Here is a 24908-nt window from a genome sequence, read left to right as displayed (position 1 = left end):
TTGTTGTGGAAATTGTTCAGCTTGATTGTATATTTTTAATGTTTCATTCATTGTTTATGACTACTTTTCAGACACCGTATTTATTCAAACCTCCTTTGAAACTCAGCCAATCACCTCTCACCCCAGCATTCCAAACTCACTCTGCCCCACCTCCCTAGCTAACAGTACCTTAAATCTACTATTATACTAGACTTATCATTATGAATTACTTTGATACAGGTGCATACAACTTTACATACAAATGGAGCCCGAGATACAATAGCCGTCTTCTGAGATCAAAAGGGCTGTCACATGGAGAAAACTTGTGTTCTCTTGCTCCGGGAGCAGGACCTGAAGCCATGGATTAAAGTAACAATAAAGGAGATTCCAAGTAAACATCAGACAAGAACTCAGACAATACCATAATAGCTATTCAACATTGGAAGGGAATTCCCACAGAATGATTGGGTGGCCATCTGTCTGAGATATTTTAGCTGAGATTCTAGCCTTGAGGGGATTGGGGCAAATGAACCTCAGGGTCGATCCATTGCTACAATTTTATGATTCTCTCCTCTGGAAGAACTTTCATGGGAAGTGAGATGGATTCTCTGAATTAAGCTCTTAGCACATTAGAAGCATTGATATGGTTTATCCCCTATATGAATTATTTTATGGGTCATGAGATTGATGTTCTGACTGAAGCTGTTTCCACACTACGAGAAATGATATTGTTCCTCTCTTTTGTGAGTTCTGTGATGGGAAGTGAGGTGGGTGCTCTGACTGAAGCTCTTTCCACATTCCAAGCATTGATATGGTTTCTCCCCACGGTGAATACTTTGATGTCGGCGGAAGTTTGTGCTTGTATTAAACCTCTTTCCACATTCCAAGCACTGATAGGGTTTCTCTCCAGTGTGGATTCTCTGATGGGAAGTAAGATTGGCCCTCTTACAGAAGCTCTTTCCACATTCCATGCACTGGTAGGGTTTCTCCCTTGTATGAGTTATTTGATGGGCAGTGAGATGGACACTCTCACTGAAACTCTTTCCACATTCCATACACTGATATGGTTTCTCGCCTTTATGAATTATTTGATGGGAAATGAGACTTTCTTTCCAGGTAAAGCTCTTTCCACATTCCATGCAGTGATATGGTTTTTCCCCTGTATGAATTCTTTGATGTGCCGTGAGATTGGTGCTCCGACTGAAGGTCTTTCCACATTCCAAGCACTGATATGGCTTCTCCCCTGTATGAATTATTTGATGGGATGTGAGATAGGTGCTCTTATTGAAGCTCTTTCCACATTCCAAACACTGATAGGGTTTCTCCCCTGTATGGATCATTTCATGGGAAGTGAGACTTTCTTTCCAGGTGAAGCACTTTCCACATTCCAGGCACTGGTAGGGTTTCTCGCCGGTATGAATTCTTTGATGGGATGTGAGATAGGCACTCTTACTGAAGCTCTTTCCACACTCCAAGCACTGATATGGCTTCTCCCCACTGTGAATTCTTTGATGGGACGTGAGATTGCCCCTCTCTCTGAAGTTTTTTCCACATTCCAAGCACTGGTAGGGTTTCTCCCCTGTATGAATTCTTTCATGGGTTGTGAGATTGGCACTCTGACTGAACCTCTTTCCACAGTCCAAACACTGATATGGTTTCTCCCCTGTATGAATTCTTTGATGGGATGTGAGATTGGCGCTTTTATTGAAGCTCTTTCCACATTCCAAGCACTGATATGCTTTTTCCCCACTGTGAATTCTTCGATGGGCCGTGAGCTTGCCCATCTCACTGAAGCTTTTTCCACATTCCAAGCATGGATATGGCTTCTCCCCTGTATGAATACTTTGATGGGAAGTGAGACTTTTCTTCCAGGTGAAGCTTTTTCCACATTCCAAGCACTGATAGGGCTTCTCCCCAGTGTGGATTCTTTGATGGCAAGTGAGATGAGTGCTCTGACTGAAGCTCTTTCCACATTCCAAACACTGATATGGTCTCTCCCCTGTATGAATTCTTTGATGGGAAATGAGATTGGCCCTCTCACTGAAGCTTTTTCCACATTCCAAACACTGATATGGTTTCTCTGTTGTATGAATTCTTTGATGGGCCGTGAGCTTGCCCCTCTCGCTGAAGGTCTTTCCACATTCCAAGCAGTAATATAGTTTCTCCCCTGTATGAATTCTTTGATGAGACGTGAGGCTTTTCTTCCAAGTGAAGTTCTTTCCACATTCCAAACACTGATAGAGTTTCTTCCAAATGGGATTTATTTGATGGGAAGTTGAATGGGAACTCTGACTGTAGCTCTCTCCAAACTCTGAATATTGATACTGCTTTTCCACTGTGTGGATGTCATCGCAGTCTCCCTCGTTCTTAATTTCCAAATCATCATTACCTGTAACAAAGAGAGAAATGGATTAGAGCCGCGGGAAGAAATGGAGCCCCAAATTACTGAACAATGCTCATAAACACATGTGATAGATTAAGTACTGAAGGGGGTTAGATGTGAGGTCTTAGTACAGGGTTCACTGCCTTAGTTTACCTTGCACTAACAGGGATACTTATGGGAACCTGAGATTCAAAAAGCCTGGCTCTTTTCTAGGATGGATGTTGTTTGGCCACATCATGGAATCTTTGATCAACCAAAAGCCAACACAAGCAAAAACAAAACAAAAAAACCCTGCCAGGGAGCTACTTCAACTTCGCTTATAATTCTGAAGCCTATAAAAAGGGCCAGGCATTTAAGACCAACCTGATTGTGGTTTAAAAGGCATAACTGGGAGAATAAGATTTGCAGACTCAACAGTAGATAGCTGTGCATTCAAGGTGAGCTGTAGAGTTGTCAGAATCCCAGATGCTGTTGGTGGCAGTATTGAACCCCATCAAAATATAGAGGTTCATCACACAGAGATATATATTGATTTTCAAAACAGATATTGTGATCCAACAGGGAGCCTTACCAAGCGAGTCCATGATCCCACGATTCTCCTCCATGACTTCCTTATGCAGAGCTCTCTGGTCTGGATCCAGCAATGCCCATTCCTCATCTGTGAAATGAACAGCTACATCTTCAAAGCACACAGGACCCTAAAAGAAAAAGAAAATTTCTCTTCTAAGATAGCATAACAATTATCCACTACAAATGCCTTTCTTATTTTCTGACTGTTCATTGCTGTGTTGTTTTAATGGATTTTTCTTTCTTTCTTTCTTTCTTTCTTTTTTTGCTGCACATTTTAGTTATGGATGCTTCTTTTAATGTCTTAATGTAATTCTATTACTTTGTATTTTAATGATGGCTATTAATCTATTTTTTAATGGGTGAAACATCACACTGTATTCTACAAAACATTCTGTCTGTGCAAGCATTTCGCTCTCTACTCTCCTCATGTGCAGTTCTGTAGTGGGGAACCTCCTGGCGCACTAAAGCTTCAAGGGACACGTGGAGGCACAGAGAGCAGGAGGAGAGTGAGGAGAAGCTCCATTGTGCAACTGATGAGGCTGCTTAGGTGACTCCTGGCAACTGTTTTGTATGGTATAACTATTTTCACATTCAATGATTAATATATAAATAAAATTGCAACCAGTGGTAAATGATACTACAAGCACTCAGAAGGCAAATTAAGGTGAGGCAGCTGTTCATTATTCTCAGCACATAAAGCTCCTTGAATGGCATGTTCAGCCTTTGTTAACGGCAGCTTTGGCAGAAGCCAAGAGGAGAGAGGTTCATCCTGGCCCAGAGGCACCCTGGCTGCCCGGCCCCTCAGCCTCTTTTCCCACAATGCTCCTTCTTCCCACCTGATCTGGTTCCACAGCTGCTGCTACTCCTTTGCCACCATGAAAAGATGGATAAGCAGGTCTTGCCAGCATCCTTCTGTCACCTGCGAGGGATAAAGGTAAGTAGGAAGCCATGATGGTGTGCTCTCAGAGGTGAAGCAGTGCATCTCTAACTACAAACAGGCCTTCGAAAAAGTGCCTCCAGCGGAGTGCATTTTGATGTTGGTACCCATTTCGTATTTTAGTTGTGCAAAAATACATATCCCCTCCTTTAGGCTCTTGACCCCAAGTATCCTCAAAAAGAACCCACAGATTGCAAAGAATGTGACCAAATGGAGAAAAAGCTCCATCTTACCCAGGGGTGTTTCTCTGGTGTCCAATGCAGTCCTCTTTGCCTCGGAGGAATCAGGGCCCATTTCTGCAAAGATCACCGTTCCCTGATACAGCAACAAGGATTCAAAACAGAGATTGAGGGGAAAGATTAGAAAAGGAGTGGCAGAGACAAAAAAATTATGGAACTCCCAAATCATTCAGACCCCCTTAAGGGTTTCCAGAGGAAAGTCTCTCTCACCTGCTGCTCTGTCTGCTTCTTCTCCTCTGCCTGACTCAGGAGGAATCCTTCGGCCAGGGCCACCGCCTGGGAACTGGTCTCCGCTCCACATTCCCTCACCCAGCTCTCCATCTCCGGAGGAAGGACAGCCAGGAACTGCTCCAAGACCACCAGGTCCAGCATCTCAGCTTTCGTGTGCCTTTCTGGCTTCAGCCACTGACGGAAAAGGCGGTAGAGTCGGCTGCAAACCTCTCGGGGTCCTTCGGCCTCCTGGTAGCAGAATTGGCTGAACCGCTGGCTCTGCACATCTGAGCAGAGAATGTCCTCCTCACCCAGGATCTTCTGCACAGAGATTTCCCATAATCCCCCACTGCTCTCAGTTTCGATGGCATGGCCTCTTCCTGCTTCTGGGCCAGCTGAGTCTTGCTCATCCATCTGGGTTCTCAGGAAGCCTCCAAGAGATTGGAAGGAATCTTTTTGTCTTCTGCCCAGTTCTGTTTGTCCTGATGAGAGGGGCTAGCAAATCCTACAAAGTAAATACATTGTTTTGTTATAGGACTAATACACGGTCAGGAGAAGAAAAAGGTTGCCTGAGCAAGCGTGGTTGAGTCTTACTAGAAACCAGGGCTGGATTCCACCACAGCCCAGAGTCTGAGCTTTCTTTGATAAAGGAAGGAAGGAAGAAGAAGTAATTCTTTAGCCCTCCTTTGATAGATTTTAAAGATAGAGGGGGATTCTCCCTGCCGGATTTAAGATTATATAAAGAAGTATCCTGTTTAAGCTGGGTAAGGGAATGGATATATTTTTTTAAAAAAAAAACTCTGACATTTTAGATCTCGAAGGTCATATCAATAGATACGATTGGCATGCATTTTTGTGGTACAAGAAGGTTAAAGTACCCAGAGCTCTGCTAAATCATGTAGTAAGAAAATTGGTTTATGAAGTATAGGAAAAATATATAAATCTATTAGAACAAAAAACACCATGGTGGCTTTCCCCACAGAAAGTGCATCTTTGAAAAAATTCAATATGAGAAATGACTGGGCAACTTACAAAGAACTGTTAATGGAAGTAGAATATCAACTAAGATTTAAGAGGTTTGAGAGTATAAGAGAATAATTAACTGATCGGTTACAATACCATCAGCTAAATGATATATTTAAGATAGGTAAAAAGAACAGTTTTCCTAATAAAACCTCTAAATTTGAAAAAATGTTGAGAAACAAGACTAAATTGCTTTCAAAAATGTATAAATGAATTTTAAAATATTAATATTGGAATAGCATATGAAAGATGAACAGGTTAAATCAGTTATGATACACTGGGTGAGGGAATTTGGATATAATATACAACTTACAGCATGGGAGAAGCTATGGAGCTGGGATTTGAAGCATGTTATACTTTGAAAATTTTATGAAAATTATGTATATTTGGTATTTAACTCCCAGTAAACTAGCTACAATGTACAAAACAAGGTCAAATACATGCTGGTAATGTAAGGAAAAAGAAGGCATATGTAATGTAGTAAAATAATTCTGGGAGATGATATATAATGAACTGAAAAAAAAATGTTTAAAATAACATTTTCTAGAAAATCCGAAGCTTTTCTTTTAGGAATTCTAAGTGCTGAAATTCCAACAGATCAGAAAAGATTATGTATGTGACCACTACTGCTCGGATGTTATTAGCCCAGAGATGGAAAGAAGATAGTCTTCTTCTTCTTCTTCATACCAGAGAAGAATGGAGGATTAAGTTGATGGACTATGCCGAATTGGCAAAAATGACCAGAAGAATCAGAAACCAGGAAGACCAAAATTTTAATAAGGAATGGGGGAAATATATAATTTACCTTAAAAATCATTGTAAACAACTAAAATTATTAGTAGGATTAGAATAACACTTCTGGTTTAATGTTGAATTTTGGGTATAACAGATTTAAAAGATTTGGAATAATAGACAAGATGCAGGAGGAAAAGATTAATATAAGGACCCACAAAGGGGAGGAGGGAAGTTCAGGAGATCCTTCAGAATTCTCTTATGTTAGTTGTTTGATAACTGTTTGTAATTATTGAAGATCTGAATGAATGAATGAATGAATGAATGATCCTCCAGCCCTCCTGGAAAGAAAGTGACCATGCAAAATATGCAGACAACTAAAGAGATTTCTGTGAGATGAAGCAGCCTGGTTGTTCCTGCCTTTCTGTAATTTCAGTCAAAGAGCAAAGTCAGAAGTGTGACTGACATATGAGTCGATCAACTACAGAGCGTAATTTGGACACTATGCTAGAGTGGGGGTCCTAACCTTGGGATCCTCAAAAGTTGATCTCTCCCACCCCCACTTTGGGGACAATTTCTTTCCTGCTTCTCTCTCGTTTTCTAGCACATGGAACCTGCAACACTCGAAAGACATGGTAATGGGGTGGGTTACCCCAAATGGGCAGGGTATAAATAATTGTTGTTGTTGTTGTTGTTGTTGTTGTTGTTGTTGTTGTTGTTGTTGTTGTTGTTTTCCTAAGAGCCAAGTGGGCGGGGTCAATGGACACCACTTAAAAACAAGTGAATTAGGACTCATCTTCTTTCTGTGATTGCAAGTGGTTTTAAACTGCGCTTAATATTGTGTATACCAGGCGTAGGCAAACTCGGCCCTCCAGATGTTTTGGGACTAGAACTCCCATCATCCCTAGCTAACAGGAACAGCAATCAGGGATGATGGGAGTTGTAGTCCCAAAACATCTGGAGGGCCAAGTTTTGCCTATGCCTGGCGTATACTGTCCTGGGAACATGAGGTCAAGCACAGGTAATCAATTTTAACATTATTATTATTATTATTATTATTATTATTATTATTATTAATGATGATGTTACATAGCGTACCCCCCCCCCCGCCGCCATATATTCCTGGGTGTTTTCCTGCGTCCCACATGGCCCCTGGAGGTTTAGGTGGCCTCAGTGACGGAGCAGGGCCCATTTTCAGCTCCAGCTCCTTTGCCAGCCACTGTCCCTTGGGGGCTGAGGGAACGAGGCAATGGGGCTCCCCACTTGAGATCAGCTTCGCAAGACCCTCCATGTGGAGCCGCCCTTGAAGGCAACTGTGAGGGACACTCTGGGGAGGCAGCACCTCCCAGATTCCACCAGAGGGCGGGAGCCTCTCTCTCTCCCTCTCTTTCTGATTGGCTGCCAGCCCTTTTGGAGGGAAAATCCAAGGAGCTCTTTCTGAGGGAAAGTTGGACAGGGCCAGATCTGAGAGGGGAGAGGGGGATATTATTATTATTATTATTATTATTATTATTATTATTATTATTATTAAAAGAGGCTCTGTCTGAGGGAGAACTGGCTCTGATCTGAGAGGAGACTCTCTCTAGCCAGAAGGAGCCTCACAGTTTAGATAGGAAAACGACCCAGTGGAGGTGCTGTGGGAAGACGGACTAAACCAGGGTCTCCTTCTAGTCAGGAGAGAGATGTCCTAGGAAAAGGAGACCCCCCAAACCAAGAACAAGGCCTGAGAGGATCCCCTGGGTCTGTGGGAAATCCCTCAGGAGTGGGGTGGCTATGAGAGAGGGGGAAGGACGAAAAATGCCCCTCGCTCAGGAACCAAAGTATTAGGCTGAGAAGGAAGCTGTGCTGTATTAAAATTATTTAAGTGTAACCCTGGTCATAACTAAGTAAATGAACAGAAAGTGAGTTAATTCTTTTACCTCCTATGATAGAAACGTGAACTTGCAACTGAAGTGCAACAAGTGAGCTTTTAGCAACAGAAGTTTAAGAAAAGCTGTGCATATACTACAGTGACATTTTATATTTAGTTTAAGTAATGTTAACTTTTTTTTTTTGAAAGAACGCATCTCCTGACCCCAATTTGTTTCACAAACCTCTTCTTTTTATAAATAAAACTGTTCTTGTTCGTTCAGCTCTTTCCTAAGACTCCAAATCACTAAGTTTTCCCTCACACAAGAACCTCACAAGGTAGCCTGTGGTAAATTGCAGAAATTCATGTCACTGGCCTGCCAAGCGGTGAATCCACTACAGTATATTTAATGGGGGGCAGTTAGCGGGGTGAGTCTGCCGCATTATTAATCGGTGTCTAGCAGTGTGTTCTGCTACAACAGCTCACAACCTGGTCCAAAATGGAGCAACCACATTATCGGCTGGGTTCCCTCTCCTTATTAACGAAATTTTTATCCCATCTTTTCCTCCAGAGAGCTCAAGGTGGCCTCCACAGATCTGCCCCTCCTCATTGAATCTCCTCAACAACCCTTGAAAACACATTTCATTCCTATTTTTGGTGTTCCATTCATTTCAGGGCCCAATTTGAGGTGCTCATACCAGGGGTTAACTTAGGTCCCCCAAAAACTGAAGAACTGCCTCCTTTTCTACCGCTATGACCCCCCTTCCAGGTTTTTGCATCACTAAGCTACACACACAGCATCATGAAAAGGAGAAAAAGCCCCCAGGAACACCCTCACCCCTTCAGGATTGGGCTGCTGCACCTGGTTGATCTAAATTTGAATTTAAACATAAGCTACTATCTTCACTTTGAACCCATGTTCATCAATAGACCAGTTACTTGATATTGTTTCATTGGTAACATAGGAGGAAAAATGGCTGTTTTTCACACTTGACCTCCTGGCCAGGCCTTTGGCTAGAAGATGCTCAATGTTATCTGTTTAACTCTGCTCTGTCCTGTTTCCCCCTTTTCTGCTTTAGCTTATTCATGAACTGAGAACTCAAGACACTCCAATAATAACGAACCCCGCGTTGCAGATATTCCTGCCAATTTATTGTGCTATTTTTGTGACGCAGAGAAGACTCGGTCTTTTGTTTTCCCTTATCCTTTATTCTTCCAATGATGCCTGTTCATAAAATCCAATAAAAAGTTATTCAAAGAAACAACAACACACACTCCCAGCCCCCCCCCTCTGTGCTGCATCCACAGAAACCTGGGAACTGTAGTTTGTAAAGGGTGCTGAGAGTTCCTTGGAGAGACCCCCTTAAGAGTGTCTGAGCAATTCAATCTTTTGGCCAGGAAACTCTGGGGAATTATAGCCCAGGCAGAGGGAGCTGGTGAGAGAGGGTCTCCCAGTTAAGGGTGCTGAGGGTTGCTAAGAGACAACCCCCCCCCCCCGCCAAAAAAAAAGGATTCTAAGAATTTGTGCTTCATGCCAGGGAAATCTGGGAATTATAGCTCGGGCAGAGGCGGCCCTCCACCTCTCCGCATTCCTTATTGATGGATTGCACAGCTCAGGTTTTCCTTTTATCTTTTGCATATATTTCATGCCCCGTCCGGCTGCAGCCTCTGCTCGTCCCTGTGGCTGATCCTTACCAGTCTTCTCTGCATGCTCTTTTCCCCCTGACCCAGAGACACCCCCCCAAAAAAAGTAGCAAGCAGCAGCCTAGGGATCCTAAGGAAGACTAGAGGGGCAGGCTTCCTGCAAACACGTCCCCTCCTTTTCATAAAGGGGTAGGGCAGGACCCTCTGCTCCCAGACTTGGGGGTCCCCACACACATTAGCTGAGCAGCGACCCCCCCCCAGCACACCCACCCTGCAGTCCCGGGACCCCCCCCCTTCTCCCCCAGACTCACCAGATCCCAGAATGCGCCACGGAGGCAGCGCTTGCACCGCAGACAGACAAAAACCACCAGCCTCCCTTTGCAGGAAGCGACTGGAGGGGGGGGGGGAGCTGTTGCAATGGAGGACCTGCCCCTCCTGTATTGCCTGTCCTCTCTAGGAATGCAGACCAGTGCCTTGTAACCCTTGCAAAGCCGAGCTCACCCCTCCCTCCCTCTGGGTGTGCGCAATGCACGGGGCTCCTCCTGGGCTCCTGCTTTCAAGAGAGAAAGTGCAGAGAGAGAGGGGGGGGAGCTTCGTGTCTCGGCTTTGCAAGGGTTAAAAGCAGCCGCGCCTGATTCCTAGAAAAGAGAGGAGAGGAAATAAAGGCGGGGGAGAGAAGGTCCTCCAGAGCAAAATTCCTTGGCTTTTGTCTCTCTCTGCAAGCCAAGCGCTGCCCAGGTGGCGCCTCCTAGGATCCGGCGAGTCTCTGCTCTCTTCCCTCTTAGGGGGTGCAATGGGGAGAAGGGGAGTCCCAGAGAGGATGCATGGGGGGCTTGTTCAGATCATGCATGGGGGTCGAGCAAGGAGCAGAGTGGGGACTCCTTTGGCCTGATTCCGCAGGGCATCTGTTCTGATGCTGAGTTCCTCCAGATGCAAGCGAATTGTCCTTCAATAGAAGCTCCCCCGCTCATTCATCAGGCAGGGCAACTTCTCAGGTGTCCAGAGGATCCTCTGAAACGGAACAGAAAGCCCTGCTGAGAACCACTGGAGGTCTCACCATCCAAGGAATGCAAGGGAGCAGGAGAGGCCCTGCAGGGAAGGAAGCAAAGCTGGGGGGGGGGGTTGGGGGCGAAAGAGGCAGCTCCCCTCCCCTGCTCAGAGTTGCTGGGAGACCCTCTCCCACCAGCTATAATCCCCAGAGTTCCCTGGCAAAAAGGACAGATTGTTAAACTGCACTTGGGAGTGTCTCCTAGCCTCTTGGCACCTTTTACAAACTATGGTTCCCAGGATTCTGTGGAGGAAACCAGGATGATCCTTTCTTCTTGGAATGGCTTTTTATTAGGTTTTATAAACAAACATCATAGGAGTAATAAAGGATACAAATAAATAGACCAAGTCTTCTCGTCATCTATGCAAAAATCAATACTAATAAAGTGCAAGTGTCTCTGCGTCCAGTCCCTGTGTCCGTGGGATTGCGCTACTGCGCGTGTGCCCCACGGACAGCCGTTGGGACTTGGAACACAGAGACTTCGGGCGGCCGGGCGAAACTGTTGGCAGGTGCACGCTTGTGTGCACTCACTTCTCAGCGGCAGCAGCCATTACGAGTGGCGGCGGGCGAGCAATGCCAAGCAAGAGGTACGTCGCGTGGACGTACTTCTAAGCCGGCAGCGGGCGTTACAAGTGGCGGCGGGCGAGCAATATGTTTTTTAAAATGTTTCACCACATATGTTCTAGCGTCCGTTAATTTAACAGGTTTAAAGCAGTAGTAGCACAATAAGTTTGCGATAATCCCTTCAACATATGGTTCATTATTAGTGGTCAGTGTCTGAGTTCTTGGTTCATGAATTGGTGTAAGCAAAAGCGGGAAAAGGGGAAAGGGTAGAGCAGTTAACAGGTAACAGTCAACATTGCCTGGCGAAGAGTCATTTTTCCTCTTATGTTGTCAATGAAATACTATAAAGTGTTGGACTATTGATGAGGGTGGTGTTTAGATTTTACTTTAGATCAACCAGATAGAGTGATCCTGGTGTGGGGGTGGGAGTGTTAGAACTTTGTTAGAACTTTGGAGATTCCAAGTGCTAGAAAACGAGACAGAAGCAGGAAAGAAATGGGCACTGCAGTGAGAGTGGGAAGGAGAGCAGCTCTTGAGGACCACAATTTAGTACACGCACCCTCTGGTTTTCCCAGTAGTAATGTATGGAAGTGAGAGCTGGACCATAAAGAAGACTGATCGCCGAAGAATTGATGCTTTTGAATTCTGGTGCTGGAGGAGACTCTTGAGAGTCCCATGGACTGCAAAAAGATCAAACTTATCCATCCTTAAAGAAATCAGCCCTGAGTGCTCACTGGAAGGACAGATCCTGAAGTTGAGGCTCCAATACTTTGGCCACCTCATGAGAAGAGAAGACTCCCTGGAAAAGACCCTGATGTTGGGAAAGATGGAGGGCACAAGGAGAAGGGCACAACAGAGGATGAGATGGTTGGACAGTGTTCTCAAAGCGACTGGCATGAGTTTGGCCAAACTGTGGGAGGCAGTGGAGGATAGGGGTGCCTGGCATGCTCTGGTCCATGGGGTCACCAAGAGTCGGACACGGCTGAACAACAACCCTCTAGCCTGGTGGAGAAATTGCACTGGGTCAATCACAGTTCTGACTTCATTCATTGACCGGAAACACAAAAAGGAAGGAGGAATTGGGCTCTTTCATCTCACAGAAAACCCTTCAGCTGCCTGCATTGTAAGTTTTCTTTTCAGAGGGTTAGAGTCTTACTTCTCATTCTTCCTTATTTTTTTGTGGTGCAGTCCAGCCATGGTTCCTAGCAAGACTCAATATTAGAACAAAGTACCATAGTTTGTATTTTTCCGTCTATAAGACGCACCCATGTATAAGACGTCCCCTATTTTGGGGGGGGGACTCAGATATAAGAAAATGGGGGGAGATGTATCTGTGTATAAGATGCCCCCTAATTTTTGACGTTATTTTCTTAGGGGGGAAACCTAGTCTTATATACAGAAAAATACGGTATTTCCTTTTGTAGGATTTGCCAGCAACTCTAATAAGGACAGACAGAACTTGGCAGAAGACCAAGGGGTTCCTTCCGATCTCTTGGAGGAGTGGCTCCTTAAGATGTTGGAATATGTGGAATTCACAGGAATGACCAGTGGAATAAGAGGACAGGATATATATATATTACATGAAAAACTATAACAAACTATTAGCTATAACAGACAATTAACTTAGCAGGCTGCTAGTAACTTCAGCAGTGTAAGTAAGAACAAGAGTAAAAGAGAAAGCATTGGAAAACTAAGATGTGGGAGGGAGTGGATTATAAAAGGAGCCATGGAAGGAGAGGAAGGGAAGTCCAATAATGTTTGTATCTTTGAAAGTAGGCCTAGTAGAAGAAGTTAAGAGTTTTGAATTGTATTTGAAATGCAAATAAATAAAATGGGGGGAGGGAAGCGGGGATGGGGGGGCAGGCTTTAGCGTGTTTGTGTTTTGCAGGGTTTTAGTGGTTTTTGGAAATGAGGCCCCTGTACTTATGTGCCTGCCCCCTAATGAATAGCAACTGCTGGGAAGCACAGGAGGGCGTTGTTTGGTTGCTCGGGTCCTGTTTTCCCATATAGGTATCTGGCTGGCCACTGTGAGAGCACGATGCCAGCAGGTTCTTCTTAAGTTCTTGCAATTCATGGAGGCAGCAATGCTTCTGGATCCCAGATGCTGGGACGCGCAGGTGAAGAGCTCGGATCCTGCTCAGGGTTTTCCCAAAAGAGGCATCTGGTCGTCGGGCCCCTTCTGCCTCCAGGTCTCTTCCCTAGTTTTCTGGGACGAGGCAGGCAGTGCTTTCCCGGAGCAAGTCCGGGCTTCGCTCCAGAAATTCCTCCGTTGCGCAACCTTGCGCGCTTCCGGGGAGGCGACAAAGTCCGTTTTCTCTTCCCGCTGTTGCGCTCAGTGCGCAGGGCTTGCCACCCCGAAAGCAGCAGCAGTAGCAGCATCCCCGACTACGCGCACCCAGCTGGAAAGACCGTCGGACAAAGGTGCTGGGGGACTGGATAGGGCGGGGCGCTTTGCTGGAAGTTGGCGCCGTTGTTTGATATGGGGGGGGGGCATTAACGGCATTTATTTGTATTTTTTAAAAGTTGCGTAGGGGTCTCACTCCTGTTATTTGGAGAGCGCAGCTTATCTCCCCCGCACCGGGCGGAGAAGGCGCCTCCCCCCACCCCCATCTCCCTAGCTCTGTGCCTGACCGGAGGGGGGGGGGGTCGTTACGGGGCTGCTGCAAACGGCTTCGAAACCACCTCGTTGAAGGAAGTAAAAACTTCCTTGTTCCTTTAGTCAAAGGGGTTTTCCAGAATCTGGATTCTGCCCTTCCTCCGCTAGGGCTCTCTGGACAGGGGCCAGGTCTCCGCCCGGCAAGCGAAGAGGAATCGAAGCCGGGGAGCCGAAGAGCTCTCGAATCCGGCCCCCGTTTAAGCCCCAAGGCGGTGCGGGAGCAGTCTGCGGGAGGGAGGGGTCTGCTCATGGGTGCCTCTCCAATCAAGTAAATCAATAAAAATACCGTACTTAGCTAACTGAGGTTATGCACCCCCTAACATAAAGCCTTCCCTCCAGCATAAATTGCGGCTACGTCCATGGGTCTGCCCCCCAACATTGTAAGCTGAGCGCCGCTTCCTTCGCACCCTCATAATGAGGCCACCCAGCACCCAAAGGCGCTCCTGTCCCTCGGTTGGGCGGAAGGGGGGACCTCCCCCAGCCTGCATCGCCCACTGGCCTGGCTCCACGAATCCTCCCCCCTCCACGGAGCAGGCTGACCTGACAGTGCTCCATGCAATAGAGAAGCATGGAGCTGGAAGGGATCCCCAAGGGACATCTAGTCCAGCCCCTTGCAGTGCAGAAATCGCCGCACCTACAGAGCTGATTTGTCTCCACCTTTCTCTGGTTCAACACGTCCCCTTGCCGCCATCACCTTTGTGTTGCAAAATTCTCCTTGCTTCTTGCCCCCACTCCAACTACTTATTCCCTCCTCCTTCATGAATTTGCCCAATCCTCTTTCAAAGCCATCCAGGTTGGTGGCCATCCCTGGCTCCTGTGGCGGGGAGTTCCACCGTATTACCGCACAGAAGGACTCTATTTGATTCGTCCTGAATCTTCCCACATTTGGCTTCCTGGGATGTCCTCACTGAGTCCCAGTGTTAGGAGAGAGGGAGAAAGACCCCTCTCTCTCTTCTTTCAGGCTCCCTCCAGGCAGACCCTGCCCTCTTCTCCTTCCTGACCCCCCCCATTGTCTCTCTTCTCCCCCTTCCAGGTGCATCTTGTGAGTCCCAAGGAGGCGTCATGGCCAGCAGCAGCAGCACCGTGAATGTGTCCGGGGCGGAGGGCGCAGAGAAGACGGTGATCCACGTCAACATCACCCAGGAGTCCTCTCTCGGCTCCCTCCTCAAGGCCCTGGCAGCCTGGAGGCAGACCCCCAAGCCTGGCCCCAAGGACCCCCAGGGCCTCTCTGCCCCTCCGACAAGGGCTGGGTGCAACGCGGAGCAGAAAGTGCTGGGGGTAAGAGGCCAGCTGTGGGGGGGGGGCAGGAGGGGAGGGGCCCGGGCTGTGAGGAAGGGCAGGAAAGAGAGAGTTGCAGAGTCGGAAGGGTCTCTCAAGGGCCGTCTAGTCCACCCCCCCCTGTGATGCAGGAAGGGGGCAGCTGAGTCTGAAGTGAAGGTGGGAAGTCTCCAAGTGGAGAGAGGCAAAATCCCTCTGTTGCAGGAAGTTGCTGCTCTGGGCCCAGAAGGGAGGCAGCTCTGGGGCTTGGGGAGCATTTTCAGAGCTGGGGGGAGTGGGACGCATGCACACTGCTGGAGATGCTTGAGTGCTGGCTGCATGGAACTCTGTGCATGCTCAGAGACAGCTCCTCCTGGCCTGGCAGCTCTGCGTGGGGCTGGAGTTGCTCTGAGGGGGGTGACTTGTGGGGGCGGGGCATGTGCTGGACCCTGTCCCTCATTTGCTGTCTTGTCTCTCTTGCTTTGCAGGGGACACAGATCCTGCTCGGACTGGTCACTATTGGCATCGGGTATATCCTGAGCCTTGGCCTAGGGACTGGCTATTATGGCTGTTGGATATTCCGACCAATCTGGAATAGATGCCCTTACTGGTCAGGGGGCGTGGTGAGTCCTGGCGCTGCTCCTCTGGAAGGGTGGGGCGGGGGTTCCCTTGCAGGCATCCCTTGGCCCTAAGGATTTCAGAAGAACCTGCCTGGAGAAAAGGCGAGGGAGAAGTGGGACTTTGTCAAATGATGCACAGCCTGGGAAAAGGGAACAGAGGAATTTTTTCTCCCTCCTAATGCGAGCAGTGGACACCCAGGGAGACTGAAGATTCAGGACAGATCAAAGAAACTCCTCCACGCAGCACGTGAAGTTAAACTATGGAACTCTGTGGTGTTTTCAGTTGAATTACCACGGCACGTGACTTTAAAGAATAGAGAAAAGACAAGGAAGTTTGAACCAGCAAACGACCTGTCTGAGAGAATGGGGGAAAGGAAAAAGCTTCCCCTTGCTCTCATCCAGGAACTTTTATTGAACACAAAAACCCGCCTTCCAAGATTCAAATCATCCAATCACAGTGTCCAGAGCAAACTCCCCCCACAGGCCATGTGGCCATGAGGAGAACAAAGAATCTTTGAACTTAGCAGAAAACTGGTTTGATCCAGTAACTAACTTCCCTAGCTACAGGTAATTAGCATTCCAAGATCAGGTAGAAGAAAGACACAAGATTGATAGGAGGAAGTGAAAAAACAAGCATCCTGGCCATATTGACACTTCACAGGCCTCCAGGATGTTAGCAGATATACTTCAAAGAGACAAAAGGGACAGATGCTCTGAGGTTATCAAAGATACACTCATTGCCATGCAGTTGTAAATTAAACAGCAACCAAATTGGAAAAGAGAGACGTGACTCTGTTGCTAGCCAGCAATGGAGTTTTAAGACACAGCCAATTAATACAGCCAGATTCAGGTCATGTAGGATAAATAAGAAAATCATATTTTGCTGCCAAACCAGTAAGGAGCATTGCACTCAAGCACAACCGCATATGGGTATCGGAATGTCCCGCTCGACTTTCACAATGTTCTTAGGCAATTTATTTATTCCTTATTTATCCGGTATGAACACTACAGAACTCACTTCCTCAGGAGGCAGCAATGGGCCCCATCTTGGACAGCTTTCAATGGAGATTGGACACATCCATTGAGGAGGAGAGGATTATGGATGACGACGAGCTGAGACGGCTCAGCTGTGCCTCCACCGTTCTGAAGACCAGTCCTCTTTTATGGCCACCCTAGTTGGCGGCCGTCACTGCTTCCAGTGGCAGGGAGTTCCATTGTTGAACTCTGCTACGCCTGAAGGATTTTCTTTGATCTGTCCTGAATCTTCCAAGCTTCCTTGGAGGGCCAGAAGTTCTAGTGCCACAAGAGAGAGACAAGTCCTTTTCTCTGTCCCCTTCCTCTATGCCATCATAAGTTCATAAACGTCTACCACGTTGCTTCAAACTCGCCTTTTCTCTAAACTTAAAAGCCCTCAATGCTGCCACCTTTCCTCATTGGGGAGTCACTCCACCCACTTGGAGGTTTTGGCTGCCTTTACCTGAGCAGCCCAGGCAGCAGGTCCACCCCATTTCCCCCTCTGGCTCAGGTGAGAGGCCAGGTGTTGTGTTTGCGGCCATGGGGGGTGTCACTCTGGGATGCGGAGCCATTGCAGGCGAAGGAGCACACCTGGTGTTGGACGGAGAGCAACCTCAAGGCCTCTGAATGGCGGTTGCTGGGGAAGGTGGGCAGGAGAGGAGAGGATGCCTGCTTCTTCCCAGTTCCTCATTTGCACGAAAGGGCAGGAAGCAGATTGGCAGAGAAGATGGTACAGGCAGGGGTAGGAATCGCAGAATCCTAGAGATATAATGTTCATTATGATTATGATTATTTATATTGATTTATATCCCCACCTAGTGGGACTCAAGGCGGCTCACAGTTAAAAATGAGAAAATCAGAGAAAAATCAATCACTAGGAAACAGTCAAACATTGATCAAATTAAAACTCTTTAAGCCACACGCCCAGTGACAATAAGTGGACTTCAATGGGAGCCCTGAGGGTTGTCTCTGTGTTTCTCCCCAGCTCTTCGTGGCCGGTGTCCTCTCCATTGTGGGCAACAGACGCGGTGGCCGCTGGGTAAGTGAGCAGGGTGGGGGCTGCTCTTCCATTGCAGGCAGGGGAGGGGGCTGCTGGGGCTGCTTATAATGATAATGATAATAATAATTTATTATTTATACCACCCCCCATCTGGCCGGGTCTCCCCAGCCACTCTGCTTCCCTCTTCCTCACGGCTGGGCCTCACTCTCCTTTCCCAGGTCCACCTGGCCACCTTTTCCCACCTGGCCAGCATTGTCGCCTGCTCCATGGCCCTGGCAGCCGGTGAGGCGGACTTGCCCAGCCTCAACTTCGATTCCTACTCCCTTGCGGATTTCTGCAGGAGCACCCAGTACAAGGACGGCTATTACCAGCCATGGGGGGCAACCACCCCCATCCCTGAGGACACTGACAGGGTCCAGCGGTGTGAGGAGATGATACAGAATCTCTGGGTGAGTTGTCTGGCTTGTGGTGAGGGGTAGACAGTGTGGCCTAGTGGTCAGAGTGCCGCACTGGGACCTGCGAGAGGGCAGGGTTCAAGTCCTCCCACTCGGCCACGAAGCTCTCACTGCTGTGGCCTTGGGCCAGTCGCTGCCTTCCCTCTGCCTCTCCTCCCTTCCTCGCAGGGCTGTTGTGGGGACTGAATGGGCAGGGGAAGGAGAAAAGGAGGTGGGATAAAAAGGCAAATGAGTCTATGCATCCAAGCCAGGACGGTGGGCAGCCTTGAGGAGGGGAGAATCTACTGGATTCCTGGGGTGATGGATCTCCTGTTTCCAGACCTTGGTTGCAATGCATGCAATGGGTGGGGGCTTCCTGTATGTCTTGAGCTGCTCCCGGGGGTGGAGGGTGGGGGTGGGGCGGCTGGCACCCCTCCAGACCCCAAGGGAGCAGTTGCTGTTCTGGGGAGGGGGGAATGTTGCCATGCTGCATCCTCACTCTGACCCAAATGTGCTCGTCTCTCTGCCTCCCCACACCCATCCAGAGAATTGCTGCTGGACTCAGGATCCTGCTGTTCGTCCTTTGCATCGGGGCTCTGGTGATCGCCATCTTCTGCCTGGGCAACGGCCTCCGCCGGCTCTGTTGCTCCTTCCTGGTACTTTCACTGGGTGGGGCAGTGGGTGGGAGAGAGGAGTCTCCCAAACAGGCAGGACCTGATCCATGACACTCTTGGTGCTCAATCGTAGGAAGAGGTCCAAAGTAGAAGCGGTGGAGGACTCTCCTTCCTGGGAGACCTTTAAGCAGAGGGTGGGGGGCCCCCTGCCAGGGATCCTTCAGCTGTGATCCCTGCATTGCAAGGGGGGACTGGATGGCCTTCAGGGCGCCTTCCAACAGCCCTGTCCCCATTGTTTAGGGCTCTCAAAACCTGTGCCTGGCTGTGGGCCAGCTCCCAGCCGCTGTGCTCTGCTTGGCTCCAGCTGCAGCTTCTGGGTAGCTTTGGGGTATCAGGAACTGCAGGAGCCGACCGGGGATGTGGACAGCGCATGGCTGCCTGTGGCCTGGCCCTTCTGCCATGGCTGACCTACAGCTCACCAGGGTCTTAAAAGGCCACCACTCTTTCTCTTGTGTGAAGGCACCTTGGTAAACGCTTTCAACTTGTTTAGCAGAGCTGCCGGGAAGCAGCGAAACAGCAACTTGAGTTATTTTAGAGATGAAAATGCTCTGTGTCAGTCTTTATCTCAAATTGCCCTTTCTCCCACCTTCCAGGGTCGCTGTGAGAACTACAGCCCCCTCGAGGACCCTGAAGTGCCCCCTCCATATGAGGAGCCGGCCAAGGAGGAGAACGCTGCCTGAGCCGTGGGGCGGAAGGATCCAATGCCTGCCTCTTTCCCCTTCCTCTTGCCCCCTTGCTTGCCTGGGTGGGGGCACCTTGTCCTGGCAAGCGAGCAGGGTGCCCTTCTCACCTGGAGCCCCCACCCAGGACTTAGCGGCTGAAACACTGGCTGTCTAGCAGCTGCCCTTTCTGCATATCTCTCTGCATATCTGCTCATTCCAGCCTCTTCCACAGTTGGGGCTAGAAGAGGTTGGTGGGTGTTCATGTCACCTGCTAGAAAAACACAAAGCAGGGGGAAGCCCCCTCCCAGTCAAGGGGAGGGGCAGGCAGGCAGAGTCCTCTTCTGCAGTTTCCAGCAGAAATCCAGAGCCATTCATGCCTTCCCTCTATCGTGGCTGCAGTTGGCTGTGAGCTGCCACATCTGACCTCTCCTGGAAAGGGCTTCCCCGCCTGGTCCTTTGCCGCTTCTTGATATTACTTGTTAAAACTTCTTTTTCCACAAGCCCCTGGTTTCCAGGGGGGTGACAGATACTGCTTCTCTGCCTGCAGCTTGATTTGTAACCAATATTTTTTCTAATAAACAGATTTATCTCTTCTCCTGGGAGTGTTGCTCATTTGCTTCCAGTCCCTTTCCCAGGAATGCCTGGCCCAGAGGTGGCTCTTTTCGCAGCTGCTGACTCTGCCCTGTACATGAGAACCTGAGAAGAGCCTCCTGAATCAGGCCAAAGGGGGCCCACCTAGTACAGCAGGGACTACACAGGGGCCCATTATGGGAAACATGCAAACAGGACATGAGCGCAACAGCAGTGCATCATCTGTGGAGCTCACTACCACTGCAGTGGCTTTCGGAGGATTGGACAAATTCCTGACAGAGGTGAAGGCAGGTTAGGGCTGGTTGCCAGGATGCCTTGGAGTGCCAGCTCTCTGTCCATTCTTGCATGCAAAGTGGCGCCAGTGCCAAAGGGCACATCCTTTGGCCTTCCTCCTGGATGGGGCAGGTGTGTGTCTTCTGTTGCTTTGCTTGGATGGGGCTCCAGGTACTCTTTCCTCCTCTGGCCCAGAAGGAGGAGAGAAAGAGGAGGCTCCTGGCTGGCTGGTGTTCTCTGTCTGTGCTCGGAGGCACACACTTTGTAGAGAACTGAGGGAGCCTCTTGCCTTGCATGGGGAGGATCAGCTGAGGAGTGCCCCCCCCCCAGACAGGGGCAGTCCACATAAGGGACTGCCCGGCAGGACTTGGAGTGGGGATGAAGCCCCCCAACAACCCCCTGGCTGCTGCTGCTTCCTTGCCAGGGCTTTCTGGACTCTTGAATTATGTAGTTGTTACAAAAGCAGAGTCCCAGCCCCTCTCTCTGTGGCAAGAGCCCGTGGGGTCCCAGGCACACACGCAGGGTCTGTGTCCCTTTGGAGAATGGAAGACAAGGCGGAGACTGCAATGCTTTAAGAAATATGGTTTATTCACCTAATTATGCAATCAGTCCAAGACTGATCTCAGCTCTCCCTCCTCCTCCTCCTCAGAAACCTCCCCTGCCCTCTCCCAGAGCATTTACCCTGGCAGCCTTCCAAATCCCTGGTCTTTGTCCACCCCTCAAGGCAAGAGGGAAGGAGTTCTCTTGTATTGTTGTTGTTGTTGTTGTTCAGTCGTTCAGTCGTGTCCGACTCTTCGTGACCCCATGGACCAGAGCACGCCAGGCACCCCTATCCTCCACTGCCTCTCGCAGTTTGGCCAAACTCATGCCAGTCGCTTCGAGTTTGGCATCTGGCATTCGGAGGATTGGACAAATTCGAGTTTGGCATCTTGTATTGTTAATGGCCCGCTTTTGTTCTCTCGATAGCCATAGCTCAGCCTGGTTGGTTTGCGTAAGCCAGCCCAGGAATTCCCTGTCTGGCACAGCTCTGCGCCTTATTTTTATCCATATCTCCACAATCAACATTCTAGCATTTATTCATCCCCACCGGATCTATAACAATATTAAAGGCATTTCTACCCAACCCCTTCAAGCTCCGAGAATCTCAAAGCTCTCTTTCATTGGAGGTTTTTAAGCTTCAGTTGGATGTCCGTCTTCCAGGGATGCTTTAGTTGAGATTTCTGCATTTGCAGAGGATTGGTCTAGATGGCTCTTCTAGCCAAGGGAAGGAATAGCTCAGAACCAGCCAAGAAATAAAAACAAAACATGATCTGAAGGGAGAAAACAATCACCACAAGCAACATGTCGGCTAATATGACATACTGTATATTGTTTCAAAATTCATAAACAGAAAACATAATATGTGCATGGAGTCACAAATTAATGCGAATCGAATAAATGTTCCATAAACAGAAATGGTAGAAGTGGTTGTTGTTGTTGTTGTTGTTGTCGTGTCCGACTCTTCGTGACCCCATGGACCAGAGCACGCCAGGCACCCCTATCCTTCACTGCCTCCCGCAGTTTGGCCAAACTCATGTTAGTAGCTTCGAGAACACTGTCCAACCATCTCATCCTCTGTCCTCCCCTTCTCCTTGTGCCCTCCATCTTTCCCAACATCAGGGTCTTTTCCAGGGAGTCTTCTCTTCTCATGAGATGGCCAAAGTACTGGTGCCTCAACTTCAGGATCTGTCCTTCTAGTGAGCACTCAGGGCTGATTTCTTCAAGAATGGATAGGCTTGATCTTCTTGCAGTCCATGGGACTCTCAAGAGTCTCCTCCAACACCATAATTCAAAAGCATCAATTCTTCGGCGATCAGCCTTCTTTCTTCTTTCTTCTTTAGAAGTGGTAACTTAAATGCTCACTATAATGAAAGCCGAATGCCTTTCCACACTCAGTCAATATCCTCCCAAAGTGAGATGATGGATGCTCTGAACGTCGCTAGGGTGTCCCACGCACAGCAGCGGACAGGACAGAACTGTTATTCCCGGATAATTCGGGAAGAAACCTATATGTTTTCTTTTTATGAATTTTAAAACAATATATTTTATATTATTAGCCGACGTGTTGCTTGCGGTTGTTGTTTAGAGTCAAAACAAAACAAAGCAAAAAATTTCTTCCAGTAGCACCTTAGAGAAGTTTGTTCTTGGTATGAGCTTTCGTGTGCATGCACACTTCTTCAGATACTTCTTCAGATACAGTGTTCTGTTTTGCAACAAGGGATTTTCTGAAGAAAGAAAACGCAGAGGGGGGGGGGGGAGAGGGGTGTGATCTTGGTGCGCCCGGCTTTGCGCGGGTTAAAATGAACTGAGCGGGATTCCTAGAGAGGGCAGGAAAGAAAGGTGGGGGTGGGGCCAGGTCCCTCCCTCCCAAGTCACTTCCTGCAAGCGGTGGGCGGGGGGGCCTCTGCTGAGATCTGGTGAGTCTCCTGTCTCTTCCCCTCCCCCAGGGTGCATTGGGGGAGGGGGAGTCCCAGGGCTGCGGGGGAGGATGCATGGGGGGGGGGCTGTTCGGCTCATGCATGCTGGCGACCCCCAAGTTTGGGAGCAGAGGGGCCTTTCCCTTCCTCTCCGCAAAGGCGGGGGGTGGTGGTGGTGGGTTTGCAGGAGGTCTGCAACTATGTCCCTCCTTTGTATCAATGCGCTGCTCGTCGCTTCGGGGAGAGCAAAACGTGCATGAAGGTAAACCCGTTTCGGATTTATAAACCAGTCGCGTTTGTTAATAGAGGTTGCAGCCAGACGGAAACATTCAGGTGTCAAATATACCCAGACAATAAACACAATCTGACCTATGCAGAAAATGAATGAGGAATTCATGGATGGTGAAGGCGATGGGTCACTCCGAGCCAGGATGGCTCTGCTCTGCTTCTGAATCCCAGTTCCTGGAGAAGCCACAGGCAGCGATCCGTCTGGTGGGCTTCCCAGAAGAGGCCCCTGGTTGGTCCCTGTGAGAACAGATGGGGGGACTCCATGGAGCCCCCTTGGCCTGATCCTGCAGGGCTCATCTTCTGTTCTGGTGTTCCTCCAGATGCAAACGAAATCTCCGTTGCTCTTCCGTTGGAAGGAAAGCTTCTGCTCCCCCAACCCCTTCATCAGACAGGAGTGTTATCCAGACTCTTGGATGACACACGTGAGCCTGTTCAGACATGCAGCCTCTTAGGTGTCCGGACTACCTCACTCTCAGGGGGTGGCTCCTAGCAACTCTCAGCATAGTTAACAAACTACAGTTCCCGGGATTCTTTGCAAGAAGCCAGGACTCTTCAAAGTGGTCTGATCCTGCTTTGCAGATGCAGTGCACATGAGGGTGTGTGTGTTGCCTTTTTCTTCTCTTTTTGGAAGAACTTCTAATTGAGTTTTATAAACAAGGTTTGTAGAAGGAATAAAGGACACAAATAAATAGGCCAAGTCTTCTCATGTCATTTGTATATCACAAAAATAGCATAATAGATTTGCAGGGATCTCTGCAACATTATTGGTGGTCCATGTATGAGTTGTAGGTTCATGAATTGGGTTTAACAGAAACAAAGGGGAAACGGAGTTAACAGATAACAGTCAACAGCCAAACACCTAGTCAAGAGCCCTTGGGTTTGTGCTTAGGTTAAATGTGAGCAATAGTCATTTTTCTTCTTATGTTATCACAAAAACAATGTAAAGAGGAGATATGGTAGACATTGTCAAATATCTGAAGGGCTGTCACATGGAAGATGGAGCAAGATTGTTTTCTCCTGATCCAGAGGACAGGACTCGAATGAACGGCCTCAAGTTAAAAGAAAGGAGATTCCAAACTAAACATCAGGAATAATCTTCTGGTGGAAAGAGCTGTTTTCCAGTGGAGTGGCCTCCCTTGGGAGGTGGTGGACTCTCCTTCTTGGAGGCTTCTAAGCAGAGGTTGCATGGCCATCTGTCATGGATTCTTTTGTTGAGGTTCCTGCATTGCAGGGGGTTGGACTGGATGACCCTCAGGGTCCCTCCCAACTCCACAAATCTATGATAAAAGTGTTAGTCTATTGATGAACGTGGGAGGGAGGTTCAAAGCAAAGGTAATGAATTAGGTTTCAATTTAAATTTAGATCAACCAGATTGAGCCAAATTCTCAAAACTCTCCAAATTCCAACGAGCTCCATGCCTGTTTCTTGAGCCCCTCCACATAACTTGAGGCTATTTTCCCACATGTTTGAAGCTTTATGCTTTGTACTGGATGTTGTTTTGCCTATTCTTCATACTGCTGCTGCATTTCTATGATTCTAGTAGGCTTTATTTTTTTCCACACTGGAGGCTTCATTATTGTTGTTGTTTGTTATTATTAATACTATTACTATTATTATTATTATTACTATTGTTATCACTCTTCCACTTAGTACCCAGTGCAGCTTACAACCATTTAAAAATATCCTAAAAAGTCAAAACAAATTACAATCACAGGAATAGGCTGGGTCCTGAAAACACACGTCTCTCCGTTGTCAGAGGCCTTGGGAAAGAGGGGAAGGTGCCTCTGTGGGGAGGGAATCCCCCA

General features: G+C 48.2%; 1 protein-coding gene across 1 annotated transcript in view; it reads right to left on the bottom strand.

The window, feature by feature from the left end:
* LOC117056185 (zinc finger protein 208-like) overlaps window positions 1-24908 on the bottom strand; it is a 231917-nt gene continuing 207009 nt past the window's right edge. The window contains exons 4-5 of the mRNA XM_033166368.1: window positions 20192-20205; window positions 1-2090 (exon numbers count right to left, since the gene is read on the bottom strand). Of these exons, the coding sequence (XP_033022259.1) occupies window positions 693-2090; window positions 20192-20205 (1412 nt within the window). The 3' untranslated portion in view covers window positions 1-692. The remainder of the gene's footprint in view (window positions 2091-20191; window positions 20206-24908) is intronic.

The sequence above is a fragment of the Lacerta agilis genome, chromosome 12 (assembly GCF_009819535.1).
Source record: "Lacerta agilis isolate rLacAgi1 chromosome 12, rLacAgi1.pri, whole genome shotgun sequence".
NCBI lineage: Eukaryota > Metazoa > Chordata > Lepidosauria > Squamata > Lacertidae > Lacerta > Lacerta agilis.
This window is presented reverse-complemented; position numbering and strand designations above follow the sequence as displayed.